The sequence below is a fragment of the Microcaecilia unicolor genome, chromosome 6, assembly GCF_901765095.1.
Source record: "Microcaecilia unicolor chromosome 6, aMicUni1.1, whole genome shotgun sequence".
NCBI lineage: Eukaryota > Metazoa > Chordata > Amphibia > Gymnophiona > Siphonopidae > Microcaecilia > Microcaecilia unicolor.
This window is the reverse complement of record NC_044036.1, coordinates 274,555,548-274,577,438: the sequence shown is the minus strand read 5'-3', so window position 1 is coordinate 274,577,438 and position 21,891 is coordinate 274,555,548. Positions and strand designations below refer to the sequence as shown.

Here is a 21,891-nt window from a genome sequence, read left to right as displayed (position 1 = left end):
ATAGCTGCCATATTGTAAGATCAACTAGTTAAGAACTATGTATATAAATATGTGTGTATAGACTAGCCACAATGCTATTATGCAAAACTAAACTCTAAAGTGTGAGTAAAATGTAAGAAGGGAAAATGAATAACTCAATAGGTTGTTAATATGCTAAAAGTATCAAACCCGGCTAATGCCGATAAAAATGGTGACTGTACTATAGAGAGTTTAAAAAAATATAAAGTGCTAAAACTGAGGTCACAAACACAAGATATAAAATATATGCACTGGAGTGTGGCATGATAAAAATGCAGTGCTATGAATAATTGAAGATACCCATCATACTCTGTGCATATGCAAAACATATAGCTACACGTTTAAAAAATGCAATTCTTGAACAGAATGCAGAAAAAGTACAGGGAGTTATATAAGTCTGTCAAGTCGACCTTATGTCATTATAGACAGACCGATGATATTTAGTAATATACACAATTGTAAAAAAAACAGGAGTATGGACCTTAAGAAGGGGACCCGGCAATGAAACTAGTATAACAGTATGAAACATTATATGGGCATTGCGAATGTTAAAAAAAACCCTATTTGTTGATAAGAATGGCATATCACCTAAAAATAATCCTTAGAAAATTCAGACGGCCCTGAGTAGGGTGAAAACTTCTATATAGTCTTACCTTGAAAAAGACCATGGATGAATTATATTATATGCCTCTAATCACGTGGCATATAAATCAGGTAAGAATAAGCTACGATTGGGATATCATCTTTTAAAAGCACAAAATGGCACCAAAACCATCAAAAATGATGTATGGGAAGACAATGATGTCATTTCCTTAAAATAACCTATCATGTAATAAAAGCTAAAACAAAAGTAAAAAAAAAAAAAAAGGCTACATAATGTGTTGAGTAACTTCTTACGGCTTTGGAGACAGATCGGGTTTGATTTTCACATTTTGCTTATTCTTGAATATGTTCTTTTCATTTCAATTTCATATCCGGTTTTAATTTTCTCTAATACTTGCAGATGAAAAAAGAACCTTAAAAGTTGTAACATACAGTATTGTGACCCACAATTGTGCAAATCAATGGACCAGCAGCTATGCATATATTACTGTTCAAAGAAAACTTAAAGATATATGAACACTAATCATATACTCTCTCTGCCACAATAATCTTACGAGTGAACTGGCACAATGGATAAGTACCACTAATACATGTGGCTGTGTGTAAAAAGGTTGAGAATTAAGTATCAGCAAAAAGGGAAGGAAAATGACATGTACGTGTGTCAAGTTGATGATGACATGCTAACAAAGGTTAGAACACAGATTGGATGTAACAAAAAATGCATAAACCTTTGTACAGACTATTAGTGTTATGCGGTCTTAATTAACATTTCCAAAGAGTGCACATGAAAAAGGCAGTCATGCTGTTTGAAAAAAGGCAATACAGAGAATGAAAGGAGTTACCAATATGAAGATGAAATGCTTGCAACAATGTAGTAGGTTGGGGGTAAACAAGGTTAGTAAAGTTGACAAGGAGACCAAACTGTTTGATGTCTACACCACAACATAGTGTGCTCCAAAAACTCTACGCTAGCATTTTAAAGGGCTCCAGATGCAAAACTGTGTAGACCTATGATAGTATATAGTGATACATAGAATTTAAAAAATCGGGAGTATGGACCTTAAAAAATGACCCGAAAACGATACTGGTATAAAAATTATATGGGCATTGCAAATGTTAAAATAAACTGATTTGAGATAAAGAGCATTTGTTAAAAAGAATGATAATATCACCTAAAACTAATTCTTAAAAAAACTCAGACTGCCCCGAGAACGGTGAAAAGACTATCTTACCTTGAAAAAGACCATGGGCAAATTGTATAAGATCTACACATCCTCTAATCACGTGGCATACAAACCAAGTAAGAATAAACTACCGTCGGGGTATTGTCTTTTAAAAGTATAAAATGGCACTAAAATCGACAAAAATGACATATGAGACAAAGATGTCATTTCCTTAAAATACCCTGTCAACATGATAAAAACTAAAACAAAAGTAAGGAAAAAAAAGCTATATAATGTGTTGGGTAACTTTTGCTTTGGAGATATATAAAATTGAAACCGGATCTAAAATTGAAATAAAAAGAGCATATTCAAAAATATGCAAAACGTGAAAAGCAAACCCAATCTGGTACTTGAGGTTAAAAAAGAACCTTGAAAGTTGCAACATACTGTATCATGACCCACAGTTACAAAAATCAACGGACCAACAGCTGTGCATATATTTAAGAAAAAAATGCTGCTTCAATGCACTAAAAAAAACTAAAAGGTTTGTGAACGGCAATCATAAGCTCTCTCTGCCACAATAAACTTGTGAGTGAACTAATAAAATGTATAAGAACCACTAATATATGCGGCTGGGTGTAAAAAGGTTGAGCATCAAAGATCAATAATAAAGAGGGAAGAAATTCCATATGTATGTATCAAGTTGAGGATAACATAAAATGCGTGACCTTTTGTGTCTTGAAATTCAGCCAAAAAAGGAAATGAAAATGAAACAAAGAGAACAGTATTTGGACTCTTATTTCTAAGTTTCACTTTTGGTTTTTCATATATAAATGATTTTGCTTTAAGATACTGTTGCACAATAAGCAAAAATATCTCTCTCTAATAAAGATGTGTGATGAATTATAACATGTGCCCTGGCAATTGTGTTGTTGAAGAACTGGAAAAAAAAAGATCTGTTGTACCCATATACATGCCAAATTTTGGAAAAATGATAAATTAGAAATGTATATTGATACATAAATTCTGTACTCAAGGTGTTGAAAATGACATGAATCATGACAAAATTGCTGGTGCATCTTAGATATCTGATCTATATATTGTTTTTTCAGAAAAGGACAAAAATCTATTTCACTATTTAACCTTGAGGGAGTAAGAGTGTTTAAAATCAAAGATAGATCTTTGTTCCTCCCGAAGGAGGATACTATCCAGATTCCCTCTTCTACAATGCTGATTAAAGGTTTTCAAATACAAGGAATTTTAAATCTGTAGTGGTATGTTGTGCTTCATACCAATGACTGACCAAGTGTGATTTTTCTATTTTCCTGTTGATGCAACTCCAATGCTCTATAATCTGTGTTTTTATGGTTCTTGTTGTTTTGCTAATTTAGAGAAGTGCGCAAGGACATTGAATTATGTAAATGACAGAGGAGGTATTGCAGTCTGAAGTCTGTTGCAAAAAATATCTTTTTTTGTGCCTTCGGATGAATGAAAATAAATGTTTCTAGGAAAAGACTACAGACACTATATTGGCCACATTTACGATATTCTAACATGGGGAAAGGAGGTGGTGTGGCAGCTTCAGGCAGTGTAGATGAACTAAATATTCTTTCAGGTTCTTGTCTCTAGAATAAGCAATGACTAATTTCTTGTTATTGAAACATTCCAAACCTTCTAAAATATGCTAGTGTCGCCAAATAGAATGTTGTAAGTACATACTATATCTGGTGTATCTCTAATAGTGGTCTGTTGAAGTAATATGCTTCTGTCTCTTCCAAGGCCTTGGTGTATCCTGCTTGAACATGCTTTGGTGGGTATCCTCTTGTAAGGAATCTTTCAATCATGATCACTTGATCATTGAAATTGGAACATATACGGCAAAGACGAATTGCTTTTCAGACTCAGATTGTGGTAGCTTGAATAATGCAAAAATACATTCCTGCCTATAGGTTTCCTGTATACAGTGGTTACAAAAAAGTAGTAATTCTTGGTAATGATCAGATCCAAAAAATGAACTTTTACTGCCCTGTATTTGATCTGGAACTTAAAATTAGATTCCCTTGTGTTGAGCCACTCATCAAATAAGAGTATCAGAATCTTCCGGTCATAAAATGAAAATATCATCAATGTATCATCAATAAATCTCAATATAGTCAGAAAATGGGTTGGATTGCAGATGTTCTTGCTCAACATTTCCAAGATATAGATTCACCAGGTCTGGAGCCATTGTTGCCCCCATGGCTGTGCCCTTTATCTGCTGATAGTATTTTCAAATAATTTTTTGTTAGTGCCAGCGAAGCAGATGGTTTGGAATGTGTCTGTGAGTAGTCCTTTCTTGTACTGTTTTTTCAACTATGGAACAAAAGGTCTTAGGGAATGGATCTATTCTGGAACCACTATCTATCTCGATTTTTTTTTTTTCCTGAGACGATAGGCCTACCTGGTGGTTTTTCAAGAGATTTGTGTATTTTGGGCAATACATAGAGAGTAGGAATTACCAGATGTGAAAATTCTCTCTCTTTGTTAGTTTGGAAACCCATCTTTATTTAAAATTGAACATTTGTCTAAAAAAACTATTGATTGTCCAAAAACATAGTTGCAGCTTACACAGGTGGCTGAGAGTGTTTTGAGAAGAATGCTTTACAGGTGACTGTAAAGACAGCTGCTAAGTATTTACTGAAACTGTAAAAGAAGGGCAGCCACATCCTGCATTGAGGTGAAGAGGCTAAATTCACAGTGGGAGAAGGTTACAGCATGAGCTGAGGACAGGTCTCTTGAGTGTGCTTAACCTTAGCCAGCTTTTTTAACTTTTAGGTGGTGGTTCAGATGACAGAACTGCCTATGCAGTAGGGGGGAGACAGGGTTGACCAATGAGACAGCTTTGTACTGTTACTTACAACAGAATGTTTGAATGAAGTTCTTGCATGGTCACGGGATATTTTTTCTATTAGTGAGAAAAAGTGTGTTTAGGTGTTTTATTATTCTGCTGTTTCTGAGAAGTGTCATATTTTTATTTACGTGCTCTGGTTTTTGAGACCCATTAGGATGAACCAATGGTTTCACCTTAGTAAGTGAATCTTGAGGGGGGTGGTACATTGGGTGCCATGACCCACTGGTACTGGCAAGGCGCCCGCAGGGTCAGGAGTGCTCGTCATGCTATCATAAGTTGAGCCTGCTAGTGTCTGTGAGAGGCTCTTTAGGTTGGCACTATATTGACTGTCCATGTTTTTCCTTTTCTCTCTTTCTTTTAAAAGCTGAAGTGGGACTTGAACCAGCAACCTCTAGCCCTTTGCTCTGGCTCTCTGTTGGTCCACATATTTATCTATATGTCTTTCATCTCTCTGAGAGCAAGCAACCTCTGTAACGGTTCCAGAATAGAGTGGAAAAGAAAGAACTGAGACTCTCATCGTCAGCAAGGCAGGAAGCATGTCCAGGCACCTGACTGGTTATTTAGCTAATAAGCTAGGGAGCGTATGTCCAAACACAGGAGCTTGTGGAGTTGAACCAACCAAATGGGTCTGCATTATCCTGTTGATATGGAAATTACAGAACACTGGTTGCCTGGAAAATCTTTTGAAAACAGAATATGGAACAGTTAGATGGCAGAATTGGATGTAAAAGTATGGGGGTTTGACAAAGATGTATGGTGTATAGAGAAAAAGAGACAACAAAATTCATCCTAATTTTCATCCACACACAATATAGAAACAACTGTTTCAGGTAATTATTTTAATGCTTTGCAATAAATATGTGGGTTGTATAATATGTTACATAAAATGAGTAAGCTCTCAGAAACAGTACTATGGATCAAGTGCATTGTTGGGGAGGGGGAAGACATGATATCTCATCTTACAAAACTAATAATATTAATCAGGGAACAAAACAGCAAAATATCAGGACAAACATAACACAAAGATTCAAAGTTCAACAAACAATGTTCGGGTTTTAAACTTTACTTCAAAAGCACATCATGAAGATTTGAGAAAAAAATAGCACTTGGGTAAAAATAGAAAACAAGCCACTTCCATACAATGAAAACTAGTAACATTTCTTACATAATTATCTTTAAGAGGGTCAAGGGCAGCGGGAAAGTGGAAGCATTTTCTCACATGTAACTAGTCTCCTTCCAAAGCATTAAGTTCACAAAAAGGAATAATTAACTGGGACCAAATAATTATTAAGCATCATGTAAACACCCACAGGAAAACCTTGGTTACAGCAACAAAATAACATTTTCTTAAAACTATTATTAAATTTAACAGAATTATTGATGTAGAAACAGATTAAGAGACAATACAAAATTCCAAATTAAAAAAAAAAAAAATAAACACATACACGGAGAGCTATAAATACAAAGTGCCTTTTCAGACTTGTCAGGGTTTAGCTTTGTGTGAACACATCCCTGGTCCCTGATTTGGAAGGCAAGGTAGTGTCTCAGACAACCAGTGAGCCTGAACTAAACAAATAAAAGATATTTTGATGCACATGTTCTTGTCATTAGAGAAACACTGGATCCTATTTTAACACACTTTTTTTTTCCTCCCTAGCCGTTATCCCAGGTAGGTACACAGTTTGCCACCAAATAAAGGGGCCCTAAAATGAATGGTTAATGTGTGGTAATGGGCTACTGCACAAATGCATTAAGGGGTTGTGCAATAGTTTGCCCGTTACTGTGTGTTAAACCACACGTTATTGCATTTTCTGATCTTTTCGTTAAGGGTATGTGGCATGGGCAGAAAGGGGGTATGAAAGCGTTAGCCAGCTAGGGCGTTATACTTTGCATCAAGGAGGTTTTATGAAAGGAGACAGCATGAAAATGTTGAAGCTGTCTCCCCTGCACAGAAAAATTTGAAGCTGTCTCCCTTGCACAGTCGACGTATTGCGACACCCCAAACATTTGCAGATGATATTGAAAACAATATCAAACTTGTGAGGTTTATGACTGCCTGTATGTTGTTGATTTTTTTTTAAATTTGAAAGCATCCCATATGCCCCCACAACTCGGCCCTGAGGCTCAGGCAGAGCCAGGACCCCAAAGCTGTACCCTACAAAAAAAAAAAAAAAAAAAAAAAAATCAAGCCTCCCGTGGCACCAAAACCAAGTCTACCACTCTGGAGCACTTATGTCCCAGGACCACCCAGAACTCCCCTCCTCCCCGGAGGTACATGAGAAGCTTTCAAATGAACTCCCCCCCCCCCCCCCACACACACACATAGCCAGTCATAAATCTCACGTTAGCTACTGTTTTCAATAGTGTCTGTGAAAAATAGAGGGAACGCCCCAAAAGGTGCTGCATTAAATCTGGGTTTAGAATATGATGAAATCCTGCATTGCAACCCATTAAGCCCAGAGTTCAGTGCACTTAGTAAAAGTGGAGGAGTGGCCTAGTGGTTAGAGTGGTGGACTTTGGTCCTGGGGAACTGGGTTCGATTCCCACTGCAGGTACAGGCAGCTCCTTGTGACTCTGGGCAAGTCACTTAACTCTCCATTGCCCCAGGTACAAATAAGTACCAAAGCCACAGTGAGCCTGCAATGAGTGGGAAAGTGCGGGGTACAAATAAAAAAAAAAAAAGGGTCTCAAAGTTTTAAGAAGACCAGATCTAATTGTTTCCAATGTTTTTTTGGATATATAAAATTGTTTGCTCAGAAATTCGCATGAGTTTGAAAGGATAAAATTTAATGCTAGATTTACTGCACTGGGGACTTTATTAGCGCATGTTATCTGCAGCAGACCCACTGAAATAAAATGGGGCCTTTGGCAAATAACTTACACAAATCTTTAGTAAAAGAACCCTGTTATTTATTATGGGCCCCACTTTATGTTTTGGATCCCTATTCTTAAACTGGCACTCATCTTTCTGCAGCTGCAACCCTAATTTGCATGGCCCCAGAAAGCGCACAATTCCGGGGTGGTGCAAGACAATGACTTTCTATGGAGAGCCTATTCAGATCATGACCCCAGTTGCAGGTTTCATAATTCACAGTTTGTTAAACTCTTGATTTATATGCTACAGAAATCTTTTTTTTTTTTTTAAAGGTTTCAAGCTGTCATTTGATTTGCCAGAAGAAAGACTCTCAAGTGGCTGCTGGTATATCTAAAAGCATATGGTGTGATAAGCACTCTGTCCCCCTCCATAATGCCCTCTCTCCTTCCTGCCCTCCCCCCCCCCCCTTCACTTCATCTCACCTCCATCATTCTCCTTTTTTTTTTTTTTGCACCTCAGGTCATTTTTTTGAACCTTTCACACACACATGCAAAAGCTTTCTTGAAAGCTATTCACACCTAAAAGAATGCATGGTGCAAGCAGGCATGTATTTGTAGAACAGGCATGCTAAGGGAAGGAGTCTTGGTAGAGTCTTGATTTATATATGTATTTTATAAAGTATGCACATATTTTACATGCTAACATTTAAAATGTCAGCACCTACAAGCTAGACCCGTTCTACATGGTGTGTGCTAGTATTCTTAAATTAAAAGTTGTTATATGCAAACTTTAATAGAGTGAATTATAAAAAAAAAAAAAAAAAAAGTATATGTATCCTCTCAATGTTCTTTTGGTGTTGTGATTGCATCCCCCAACCACGTACCAATCCCAGTAAAATCTGTGTTTTATTTTAAAGGATGTTTTCCTCTGGTTCAAGTTTTAATGCTATTGGGTTTTGTTTCTTTTCTTTTTGGAGTCTTGTGCTAAAATAGGGAAATACAAGCTCTATAATGTAATTTAACACCGATTTTTAAGGTGTACAACTGAAATGCAGGCTAGAAGAAGTGGAGTAAATTTATATTTACTTCCACTGTTTCCCTGCTGACATAAAACCATGTTATGCGAAGTGATCTCTATACCAAGATGTTAACTAGATTATACTGCATGTTACAATGAATTTATATGCCCATGTACTAAATACTATGATATTCTACTAGGCTGAATAGGTGAACATATGAAATACATACCAATATTTCACACTCTATGGTATCACAAGAAATATCACCGGTTCAAGGTGAGGTTTTATTCCAGCCTGTGTTATTTCCTTGATACTCAAACACTTGTTAACCATTTGTTAAGAATATAGACTTACACAAATAAGAAAATATTTAGGAAAAAGACCAAAATAAACATTTGAAATTTTTAAGTTCACTCTTTCCTTGAAATTGTACATGAAATATAGCACAGTAACAAATTATTATATGTTAAAAATTCCATATTTGCCGAGTACCATCCATATCTGGAGAGAAGAAAATGTTCAAAATATGTGTTAACAGTCTTCCAAAAACTGCAAAATAGCTGCATTATTCAACTAGAGACATTTCCATTGTATAAGTATGATCACATACACATCATAGTGTATAGCTGAACATGTAAACACATACCCGTCTCAAAGATTTCAGAAGCATAAAGGTTCCTTTGCCCTCAGATGCTTAAGTCAACTGCAACAATACTGTGCTGAATAATATTCTACATAGATGGTTGGATCATAATTTCCTGATCACGTTTTGCCATACTTATTACTCTTCAGTGGCGTCAGATTGTTCATCTCAGGATTGCCCTTCCCTGTCCATGACATCACACCAGTGGATGTAGGTATAGGAATGTATTCTCATGGCGCATTTACAAAAGTACCAGCAAGACAACTCAGAAAGAGGCATGATCTGGAAGTCCAGCAGCAGACACATTTTTGAATCCAGACCTCTTGTGTCCATTAAAATATATTTTAATGGTTCAAGGATGCCTTATGTGTAGGTTCGTGTGTCTTCAGGGTCTTCTTTGCCAAAAACACAGTGTGTATATGAACCAATACCTTCAAAATTACCCACATGCTTCTGTGCTGACCTTTAATCCAGATCTACATAGTATACAGGTTAAAATTCACTTTTTTTATTATGCATTCTGTAAATGGATTAGGAAACGCAAATTGTTTCTTCCTTGAGTTTGTATTATCATTACAGATTAGGAAACGCAAATTGTTTCTTTCTTGAGTTTGTATTATCAAATAACAACCATATCATTGTCCAGCATATCACCTCTTGATACTATTATCCTGAGTTTTGTTTCCAGTACAATACCTTATTGTTTGACATTTATGTTAGTGCCAACAATAGCTGAACCAGTTTTTATTGTCTTCGCATAGCCTGTGTTTAATATTAAGCTATTTCATGTATACATTTCACACAAACAGCTTCCACCTGGCGTCTCTAAGGTTAACCACACACCCAACATAGGAGAAATCCCTTAATACAATTAGTACTCAAAACATTAGAATTCCAAAACATTTGAAACTGTGAGAGTGGGCATCTAAATCAACAATCCCTCTGTATATTTAAATAGCAAAGTGCAATTGTAGCAGATGAATGGATTCGGGAAGTCCTACTGAATAATTCAAACTACAGACAGATTTAGTATGTGCACTGTCAAAATGTAAATCTGTAAATCCCGGTTTTAGTTACTTCCAGAGATAACCACTGCAAAACCTGAGATGAGGGCTGGTTTATATAATTCTTAAACCACAGATCATTTATTGAGAACATAAAATAAGATTTATGTGGCTTCTATTTAATTAGGAGCCCTTTTATTAAGCTGCATTAAGCGGCTAGCACAGACCTGCACTAATGGATACTATATGGTAAAACCAGCCAGCACAGTAAAAAAAACAAAACAAAACAAAAAACCTGCACTAGTTGTTTAAATGCAGGTAGGTGAAGGAACCAGGTATAACAGATGCAGAGCGGAGACATGGACAGCTGGTGTAGGATTTGCTGTCATGCACTATCATGACTGCTCAGAATGGTTGCACTTAATGCCACCACAGGAGGTGCTAAGTACAGTAGTTTGGCCACTGTCAACCTGTTAAAAAACATGTGACAATGCAAGCGGCAATTCCTACTCCTAATTCCCCCCCCCCCCCCACGGTGACACAATCCATACCCCTACTTTAATCCCTCTCCCCTTTGAACAGATCAAATGTTCCTGAGAAGGGCTAGCACTTTCCTTCCACCACCCCCACCCCCTCAGTAGTTAGTGTAATGGGATGGGAGCAGTTCTCTGGTTTTCAGAATGGTACCTCTATCAGTAAGACTTGCGGTACGACTGCTAGGGGGCACCCTCCGATATTAGGTACTGCAAGACTCTTAGAAATCATCAGTGCCATTCTGAATCGCAGGACTGGAGAGAAACTACTTTCATACCATTCCAATAAACTACCCAGGTGAGTCCCGGGGAGTGAGGGGAAGGTCTGGCCTTGCTTGGGGGTATTTGGTCTGTTGTTGGGGGGGGGGGGGGGGGGGGGAGAAGACAAGAGATTGGAGAAAAGCACAACTGAGACCTCAGCTGTTTTTTTTTTGACAGGTTGGGCAACTGCGTTATATGTACTGGTAGGTAGTGTAAGCACATCCACACGTAACGCCGCACCAGTGAATCAAATAGCTGCCCCATGAACTAAATGCAGGGGAGAAGATGGGCAGAGCCCTGATTTTACAGTACAGGTTTTGAGCCCCTTCGCTTTCTTTTAAGATAGAGAACATTCTAAACACTACAGGGAGTAATTTTGAAAAAGGTCACCAAAATTCAGGCGTTAAGATGTGCATGAAAACCATGAATTCTATATTGGCAATTCCCAGCATAATTGCCATTACAGAACATTAGCATAAGTGGGCATTTACATGCCAATATTTAGATGCAGCCTCTTATGCCATGTCAATGATGGGCAGTTGTGCGCGTAAGTGCTGGGCACACCCCTGGCCCGCCCATGTCTATACCCTCCTTGAAGTTATATGCTATAAGTTTTATGCACTAAGGGGCCATTTTACCAAGTGGCAGTAGGGCTACTGGACGGGCAGCAAGAGGTAAAACAGCACTACTTCCGGGCGTGCCCAGGCACCCAGCAGTAGTTCTAGTTTGCCATGCACCGTTTCCCACACTAGAAAAACTTTTATTTTCTAGTCCGGGGGGGGGGGGGGGGGGGGGGGGGGGGGGGGAGGGGGGGATAGGCATTCCGGTGGTAATATGGCAGAGCAGGCACACTGCCGCATGAGCCCTTACCGCCTGCTAAATAGGTGGTGGCAAGGGCTCAGGCAGCAAATGCCGCATGCTAATTTTGATATTAGCGCACAGCCATTAATGACTCCAATACAAAAAAAAATTGTCTTTTTCCTGTCACAGTAAAAAGTGGCCTTGGCGTGCAGCAATTCCACCCAACACTACTGCGGGCCCCTAAGTTTCAAGAATTGCAATTAAGTGTAGTTACACATGTAACTGAAAATTAGTGCCAATTAACTTCAATTAGACAATTAGCTAATAGCCAATTAACCTATTTTATAGCCTGTGTGAGCAATTTTACACACTATGCGTGAAAATGTGCATGCAAGAATAAGGGGGGTAAGGGTCCAATTCAATCAATAAGTGTGTCCTCATCTAGGAACCCTACATCAGATAATGCATTTATTTGCCTAAAGTAGGATTTTTAGACTGGCAAATCATTTGCGTGGGCAATAACCAACAAAATACTCAGGTCTAACTCAGGCTCTTGATGCTTTAATGCTTTATGCATTGTCCAGTATTGCTAGGTATTTCTGAATAGTGTTTCTTGCTATGCTGAGTCAGTGATTTTAGAACTACAATTTGTAGACAACAGCTAAAATATAGCATCTCTTCTACATGTGCAAACATAAAAAGTATGAATAAAATAAAAATAATTTAAAAAAGTACAGCCAACAATAATAAAAATCATTTAAAGAAAATAACACTTCCACTTTGTCCTGCCATGGTAGTTCTTCTGCCAAGTGAACTCTATTCAAGGTTTAATTTATTTGCTATACCACTTATAAAAGTAAAAGTCTAAAAGGTTTACAATGATAAATAAAATCACCACATACTTTTAGAACAGAGGTGGATAAACTTTGGCCTGAGGGTTACATGAGAGCCCTGAATGGGTGGGGGATTGGGGAGGGAAGTGGAATCTTAAGACCTGCAAGTTGGGGCTAGAATGCCCAACATGTCAGTTTATTAATGCTTATTATACCACATTAACATGCATGAATGCAAGTTAAAAAAAAAAAAAGTGTCAGTAAGCTGTAGTTTGTCCACCCCTGCTCTACAAAAAAGAACCCACAAAGCTAAGGATGGCATTTTAAAACCAAATTGGAACAGTGTGCTGACATTTTTTTAAAAAAATGACTAGTCTATTTGTATAAAGATTTCATAATAAGAACAAATTCTAAGATCCATGTTCTATTTTTCTAATTTCACAACTGTGTGTGCATGATTCTTGCAACCAAAATGCTGAGTGGGTAAGATATGGAGATCTAGAGCAGGCCCTCAAAGCCATTGCAACGGTCTCCTCTCCACAAGCTGACATATCAGAGGTGCCTTTAATCAAAAATTCTGTTTACACCCTTATTATATACATCTTAAACATTCTATCTAGGACTTCTTGCAAGTAGAGTTTTTATAAGTACATTAGTACAGAACTCCCCCCCCCCCCCCCCCCCCCCCCCAGATTCTTTGCAAAATGTAATGTCTTTCCATGGGATCCAACATGAGAATTTCCCAAAGATGATGTGCATGAGTTTCTAAGACACAGCGTTATAGTAGATAATGGCAGAAAGATTAACAGGCAATCCTGTCTGCACAGTTACAGCATACCCACTGATTGTAACACCTCTGCCCTTAACCAGACCGGTTTCCCCCCCCCCCCCCCCCCCCCCCCCCCACCCCCAGGTCTTCTGCTATCTTGGGCAGATGTCCCCATTTATGAAGGTTTGATCTTCAGATTCCCATAATGGTCTCATCATCTGTGACTCTTATATTGAACCAATATAAAAATAAAGTATCACACCTTGCAAAGAAATCTGGTTGTAGATTTAGAAAAATTCAACTATCCCCAGAGCAAGCTTCACATACTAGATTGTCAATATGAGAAAAGCACAATCTAAGCAAGGAGCCAGACTTTAAAGCTGCTACAAATTCTCTGCACAGAAAATAGTTCCATATTTTCATTAACCCACCTTACAAGTAGCAAGTACCGAGCAGTAACGCACACAGTCATTTTTCTCTTTTTACTTATTGCTTATTTTGGCCATTCTGCTAAAAAAAAATCCACCACCACTCTTTTTAGCCACTTTCTCTTTTGTTAGCTGTCAGTAATTGTCTGATCCATCTTTGATGCCTGATAGGCCTTTGTACAAGAAGTTACGTGCCTATGAAAACTGTCCCGCCACATAAATCTTTTCCCGCAGATATTACATTCATAGGGTTTTATACCAGTGTGAATTTTCATGTGACCCACTAGGTGATGTTTCATTTTAAATTTCTTACCACAGACACCGCAACCGTACGGCCGCAGACCGAGGTGCATGCTCATATGTCTATCTCTTTGACTCTTGTGCGTAAAACTTTTACCACACTGACAAGGATACAGTTTGTAAACAATAGAAGAGAATCCAGAATGGGAGGGGTCCTCTTGAATACTGGTGGTCATATCAGTACCATCTCCACATCCTGCTGTTGTGCTCTGATCAGCATGATTTTCATCTGCTCTTTCACTGGAGAACTGTTCCAGTGAAGCACCATAGAAATCCATTTGCTCATCGTAACTATTTCCAGTAGCATGTGCCTCTAATTCTTCTACTTTTTTGTTGGTCATAGCAAAGTCATGACCAATGCCCGATGACTGGCTTGTGGGATCCACCTGGTTGATATTCAAAGAGTCTGAAACTTGATGTTCCTCATAAGCAGGATGCGCATCCCCACCTTGACAATCCAGGTCAAATCTTTCAGGTTTAACATGGATCCAACGTTTATGGGACATGATGCTAGGCTTACTGTAGACAGGCCGAATGTAATGATACTCAGCACTGTCACTTACTCCTTCTTCCCCATCCTGACTTGTCATTTCGGTGCTAAGTCGGTCATGCTCTGTCGAAGAGTTACTTGGAAGATATTCATGTTCCGTTAGCTGAGATGAAAGTTCATCATCTTTTGGGCTTTCCTCATCATTTTCTCCATCCCTTAATTCCTCTGTCTTCTGAAACGCTGGTTGTGCCCCAGAGCCAAACTCAAAACTTTCAATGAGGCCATTGTAGTTGCTGCTGCTAGGGGACTGGTGATCACTGCTGTGGTTTGACTTGTGGCACAAAACTGTTGGGTTACCTTCCAAAAGCTCAGTGCATTTGTCTACCACATTCCACATCTGAAGGAAGCTGGCTGCTGTTAAGTAACTGACAATTTCAGGTGCTGGCATCACCAGCCGTCCAGTGTATGCAGACAAGAGGATGTTCTCAAAAACGCGAGGATTCATTACATCAGGTAGAACGACTCGTCTGCTATTTTTCAGAAGTACCTGATCACAAAAATATGGTGAACTAGCTGCAAGGACAGCTTTGTGAGCTCTGAATAGGTGACCCTGAACTATGATAGAAATGTCACATAACTGTCCCAGCTGGCGTTGCCGATTTAACTTCTGCAAAATGATGCTGGAAAAATCAGGAAAATCCACTCGAAAAGAGCTTGTTCCAGACTCCATTACAAATCTAGTGAAGTCCTCCCTGAAAAAGAACAACAATCACTAATTTCTAATTGTTCATCAGTAACAACATCTGCATTCAACTTAATTAAAATTCATTTCACCTCGTCTTTTAGAAGTAATATTTTTCTAACAGCATGCAAGAGATTGTATTGAACTGAATATATATTCAGAATCCCGTGGAGAATTTTTTTTTTAATAGAGACATGGAGGGGCCTAATCGAACAGGGCGCCCAAGTTTTCCTGAGGGTGCCCCCAGGACAGCCCCGTGAAGGGGTGGGGAAACCACTATTATCCAAACAAGATGGGCGTCCATCTTTCTTTTCTATAATACGGTCGGGGACGCCCAAATCTCAACATTTAGGTCGGCCTTAGAGATGGTCATTTGGTCATGGTAGGAGCCAGCATTCGTAGTGTACTGGTCCCCCTCATATGCCAGGACACCAACCGAGCACCCTAGGGGGCACTGCAGTGGATGTCACAAATTGCTCCCAGGTGCATAGCTCCCTTACCTTCGGTGCTGAGCCCCCCAAAACCCACTCCCCACAACTGTACACCACTACCATAGCCCTAAGGGGTGAAGGGGGACACCTAGATGTGGGTACAGTGGGTTTCGGGTGGGTTTTGAAGGGCTCACATTTACCACCACAAGTGTAACAGGTAGGGGGGGATGGGCCTAGGTCCGCCTGCCTGAAGTGCACTGCACCCACTAAAACTGCTCCAGGGACCTGCATACTGCTGTCATGGAGCTGGGTATGACATTTGAGACCGGCATAGAGGCTGGCAAACATTTTTTTTAGGGTGGGAGGGGGGTTGGTGACCACTGGGGGAGTAATGGGAGGTTATCCTCAATTCCCTCCGGTGGTCATCTGGTCAGTTTAGACACCATTTTGAGGCTTGGTCATGAAAAAAAATGGACCAAGTAAAGTCGACCAAATGCACGTCAGGGACGCCCTTCTTTTATCCATTATCGTCCGAGGACGCCCATCTCTTAAGCACGCCCCAGTCCCGCCTTCGCTACGCCTCCGACACGCCCCCGTAAACTTTGGTTGTCCCCGCGACGGACTGCAGTTGAGGGCGCCCAAAATTGGCTTTCAATTATGCCGATTTGGGTGACCCTGAGAGAAGGACGCCCATCTCCCGATTTGTGTCGGAAGATGGGCGCCCTTCTCTTTTGAAAATGCCCCTGATAGTATCAAGGATGCTTCAGTAAAACAAAACATGACGTAATTTGAAGCAGAAGGGTTTATAAGTACAAAATAAGACTGTACATTTTCATAAAATGGCCAGATCACTAAGTTTAATAAATACAGAAGCATACACATAACTAAAGGAATTCATCTAGCAACTTTATTTTCATGTTATGAAGTTCTAAAATTGGTTTAGCTAGCCACTCTAAATTTAGAGCAATAAGTGAGTGCAGTGCAGAGACACACTCTGCAGCTAGATCAGTCACTGCACTATCATCTAATTCCTTGCACAACTACTAGCTCAAAAAAAATGTTTTTCTTTTAATTTTAAGAGATACATTTCTGTCTTTCTGTGCAATCAAGGTAATGGTATCAATGCTCTGCGTAATGGATTATAGTGGATCCTGAATGGGCTCTGTATTTTGAGTCAGATCCATCACGTCTCACTCTAGTATTGCTCAACTTTCTGATGCAGTGCTTCAAATGTTTGCATTAGTATTATGCTAACGTTGTATTATATCTCTGAAATTTGAATGTTAAATGTGATACTGTTTCACGCTAGTTCTATTATTAGGTTTCAATTTACTGTTTTCAAGTTTATCTCAGTTATTATATTTATTTATACTTTGTTATTTTTCATGAGGGGGAACTTGGGTATATTGCTTCTAGTATAAGACCTAAAACAATTTACAACCTACCATAATTCAAAATATTATATAAACCAATGACCTCACTGCCTCCAAATTCATCCCCCTCTCTTCCCCACCTCTTCACTTAACATCCATTTCACCTCCATCCAACCCACCATCACTGTCCTCCTTTATCACTGACCTTAATGCCGCCCCCCCCCCCCCCCGGTATATAAGTCATGTGCCACTCTTGTAAGTACGTCAGTGCTAACCTATTTTGGTATATCAGTGTTCTTTCCAGGACCTTTTATAAGCATGCCACCTGGCTAGCTTAACAGAAAATTATAATATTGCACAGTACTCCCCTGCCCCCATCCAGCTACTCCTTCATGTCATCCTGATGGAATTATTATTTTTTTTGGGGGGGGAGGGAGGGGGCACTTTATATATTTAGTAACTTGCTTTGAACATTCCAAGGGGGTGGGATTCAAAATTTTAAATTAATCAAACCAACACCTTGGGTAATGATATACTAGATACTTACAAATCAACATAATGCTATGTCTCCATCATCTATTTTTTTTTTGGGGGGGGGAGGGGGGGTTGTCCTTGGAATCCACGTCAGATTTCTCTACAAGTGATAATTGATAATCCTTTAGGACTTCTGAATCAAGCTCCTATATTATTTTTGCAAGTGATTCTACAGTAAAAGCAGTTACTACAGGGGTGGACCGACAGTGATCAGAGCCCCCATGCAGAATACGTCATTGGGTCCCTGCTGCTGCCCCCACCTTTGTTTCCAAACCCCCCTCCCCTGCAAAGTGCAATCCCCTAAGCCTACCTTGAAGGGTTCTGGTGGTCACCTCTTTTGGGGGAAAGAAAGAACTCCACTCTTTCCAGCCCGCTGCTCCTTCTTAATGGCTGCCGAGACTGCCACAGGAAGTCTAGGCAGCCATTTTGAAGATGCAGTGGCAGTACTGGACTGAGCAGCACAGTGGGAAGGAAAGAGTGGGGTTCTTTGCTGGCCCTGACAATACCAGGGCTTTTCAAAGTGGGTCCAAGGAGGGCCCACTGAGGCTTGGAGAGTTGCAGTGTGCGGGGGGTGGGGGAGAGAGGCACTGGGCCCTCAGGCACTGCCCGGTGCCAGTATGGTCAGTCCATCCCTGAGTTAGTAGATAGGAGCAAATGATTACATACCTAATTTATGTGGACTAAACTCTGTGAATGTTCAGAATCAACATGACTAAGCATAAAAATAGACTTTTTAGTGTGACTTAAACTCTGATAGTAGTCCACTGTTGTCAAGCAAAACATACATTTAGACAATTTAAATTTATTTTAGAGCCAATTGTGGTTTCCTAGTGTGGTGGTGACATTTATGCTGCAACAAATATGGATTTACAAGCTTGGATCAAGTATATGTATTTTATATCACACTGAGCCTGCAAAAAGGTGGGATAATGTGGGGTACAAATGCAATAAATAATAATTATATTGTATGCTATGATTGAGGGCACTGGTGCTGTGTAACTCAGTAGGAAAATAGAGAACTTTTCAAAAGCTGAATTTAGCAAGCAAAATGTTTGTTAATGATTAAACCAACAATTCAGCAATATTATTAATTGATAAAGAATGCGACCGACGGAGCTGCTTGCTCGTTTGTGCCTGGGGGAGAGGAAAGGTAACAACTGGTGCTTTTTTTTTTGCCCAATCATAAAAGCGGCTGCCTCTCCCAAAGGCTAAACGCCTTTCCTCCGAAATGGTTAGCCCTTACCTGCACCAAAGGGAGATTGGGAGGAAGTCGGGAGGGACCCGGAACCCCCAAGTTTAGCACCCCAGAGGCTGGAGAGGCAAAAGAATTGCTCTCTTCCTAGCCTCTATACTGGATTCCCCAGGCACAGAAGGGTAAATTTTTTTTTTTTTTTTTTCAGTAACAGAAAGAAAAAGAGAGAGACTAATGGGCTCACCTGCTACCGCCTGCTGGAGACTGAGAAACTCCTGACTCTAGAGAGCCAATAAGAGCCCTGGCCATGTGACCCTAGACTCAGTATTTTCTCAGTCTCCACCTGCTGGAAGGAGTGCACAGCCCATCAGTCCAACCCTGGGCTGGTTCAGAGGGATGCTAAGGAAGCGACTGTTGGGCTGACTGCCATCATCTACTATGTTACTATGACACTTTTTCGAAACACATGGATGTCCCAAAAGGCCAAAATATATGTCCATATGCTTGAAATGTCCAAATCTCGATTTTGCAAAGCAATGATTTGGATGTCTGGCACTGCAGTACGTTCAAATAACGAGACGGAGTGTTGTGGGTGCATTTTGGGCAGAATTAGGGAGGGCCCAAAATCAGGACATCTAACAGTGATTACCAAAGGGAAGGAAGCGTCCAAGTCTATAAAGAAGGATATCCTTAATTAGACCTGTTTCAATTATATCTAGGGTCCAAAAAGATGCTCTGACTGAGCAGCCGGCAAGTGGAGGGATTAAGGCATGACTCCTCCTTAATCCCCCAGCGGTTGCTGTCCCCTCCCTCTCACCTGAAAGTGAAACTGAAAAGGAATACCAGGTTCTGGGACAGCTTCAGGTATTATGGGCATTCTGAACAAAGCAGCATTCAGATCTAAAGAGTGGTTAGTGCAGTGGACTGTAAACCAAGGGATCCAGATTCAAATCCAACTTCAACTTTTCTTTTTTTAAATTGTGTGCCTTCCAGGCACAGAAAAATACCTACTGTAACTAAATATATAAGCAACCTGCAAGCTTGAAGGTCATTAAAGTGGTGCACGTTCAGGTACAGCATATACTTTCTGTTCCTGGAGGACTCACTGAGTTAAAGTGAGATTTGAGCCTGCATTAACCACTAGGCTACTCCTTCTCTGCATAGATGTCTGTGTGGCTATTTGCTAATAATGCTGCCACACAGATGTTCATGTCCTTTGCTTTCCCCTGTTCGTAATTTGGACATTTCAGTTTATAATATGGCTGTTCATGCTGGACAACCATGTCCATCTCATGTATTTTTGAACAGGAAATCTTGACATGTCTTGTTCGAAAATACACGCAAGATGGACGTCTGTTTGGGATACTGTGACTTGGACATTCTTTCGAAAATACCCCTCCAAGCAAAAAAGACTATGAAACTGTTGGGCGGTTAATAGAGATTATTGGATCTTTGTGATTGGAGTGATGTTAGTTAAGAGAGGTACTGCAAATACATCCTAAGGCTTTGCTGAAGTAACCCAGTATAAAATGATTTACAGTAATATAGAATTTGTCAAAACCAATGCTTGCATCAGCACAGCCAGATTTTCATGTGACAGAAAAGGCAATGACTTGGGGCTGTGAAGCTGAACTCCATGCTCTATCAGGCCTGCTTCATGACCTAGAAACCCTGGGAGCAAGGGCATTAGGCTCTACCAAGTTGTATGGCCATAGCTTGCAAAGCTGGGAGCTAAGCCAGTGACCAGCCCACATGACCTACCATCTGCTGGAGGTAGAGAAAATACTGGAGTTTTCTACAGAGCACAAGTCCTTATATCGATGATGTCACTGTGGAAAAGTCAGTTTTCTACCTCCATTTGCTGGTAGGAGTGGTAAACAACCCAATAGTTCAGGATGGTACAGCTGTATGCTAAGGAAGGGTGTGTTACGAGCCCAGACAGTACTTGCAGTTAGTGCACAGTCACATTATTGTGCACAGTCATTGCAGATAATGGGGGTACACTTATGTTGGTGATAAGTGCACCTGCGCATCTGCATGCAGTCAGGGCAGCCCACTGCTTAACAAAAACAAAAAATCTCAAAACAGACATTCCCCCCCCCCCCCCCCAAGAACCCTCTGATCAGTGTTTTCACCCACATGCTCCTTATTTGGCAGCTTGACTGACAGTACCACAACACTACAACTAAGAGTCAGTCACAACTGTCATTTTGAACCCAGAATAGCAATGGGGCAGAAGCATCCAGGAGGTCACTCCTGCCCCCCCCCCCACTAACCCACCTGAAACACACCCAGTAAATGCCAGGAAGGAGGATAGGGATTTTTATTGTTACAAGTGCATCCGTGCTATCTGCCAATACATTTACTGTGCAGTAAAATGTCTTCCCTATAAAATAACTGCAGGGCAGATGCTGGGTACATCTCCAACCATTATAACACAAGCATTACACATTAGGTTTTGCTTCTGATGCACATTAAGTGCAAAACTTCACCACACTTTAGTAAACAAGGGTAAATTAGGCCTTACCTGCTAATTTGTTTTCCTTTAGTCCCTCCGGACCGGCCCAGAATGTGACTGATGAGTTGTGCACACCTTCCAGCAGGTGGAGACCGAGAAAAAAAACTGTGTCTCTAGCGAGCCAATAAGAGCCCTTGCCAGCTAGAGAAAGATCCAGTAATAAACAAAGCAGAAGTAAAGCCCCAGAAGAAAAAAAACCCCAAAACATGATCTGTGCATCCAAAAACCTGAGCAGCCACCGGCACATTGCCAACATAGGGCGAGTGCCTACAAACATATTATGCTCCTGCATAACAGGAGACTTAGATAAGCAGAAAATACTTTTTTTTTTTTAATACAGAAATAAACTACAAACTAGCAACACAGCTCCAAACAAAGAAATCTCTCTTAACCTCTGAAAATACAGATATCTGAAGGGAGGTATCTGGGCCGGTCCGGAGGGCCTAAAGGAAAGCAAATTAGCAGGTAAGGCCTAATTTACCCTTCCTCAGCGTCCCTCTGGACCGGCCCAGAATGTGATTGATGGGAAGTA

General features: G+C 40.1%; 1 protein-coding gene across 1 annotated transcript in view; it reads right to left on the bottom strand.

Moving 5' to 3' along the window:
• Positions 1-13,514: 13,514 nt before the first annotated feature.
• The window catches only part of ZBTB43 (zinc finger and BTB domain containing 43), a 56,671-nt gene continuing 48,294 nt past the window's right edge, over positions 13,515-21,891 (bottom strand). Inside the window, exon 3 of the mRNA XM_030207491.1 lies at positions 13,515-15,321. Coding sequence (XP_030063351.1) covers positions 13,908-15,299 — 1,392 coding nt within the window. The 5' untranslated portion in view covers positions 15,300-15,321 and the 3' untranslated portion in view covers positions 13,515-13,907. The remainder of the gene's footprint in view (positions 15,322-21,891) is intronic.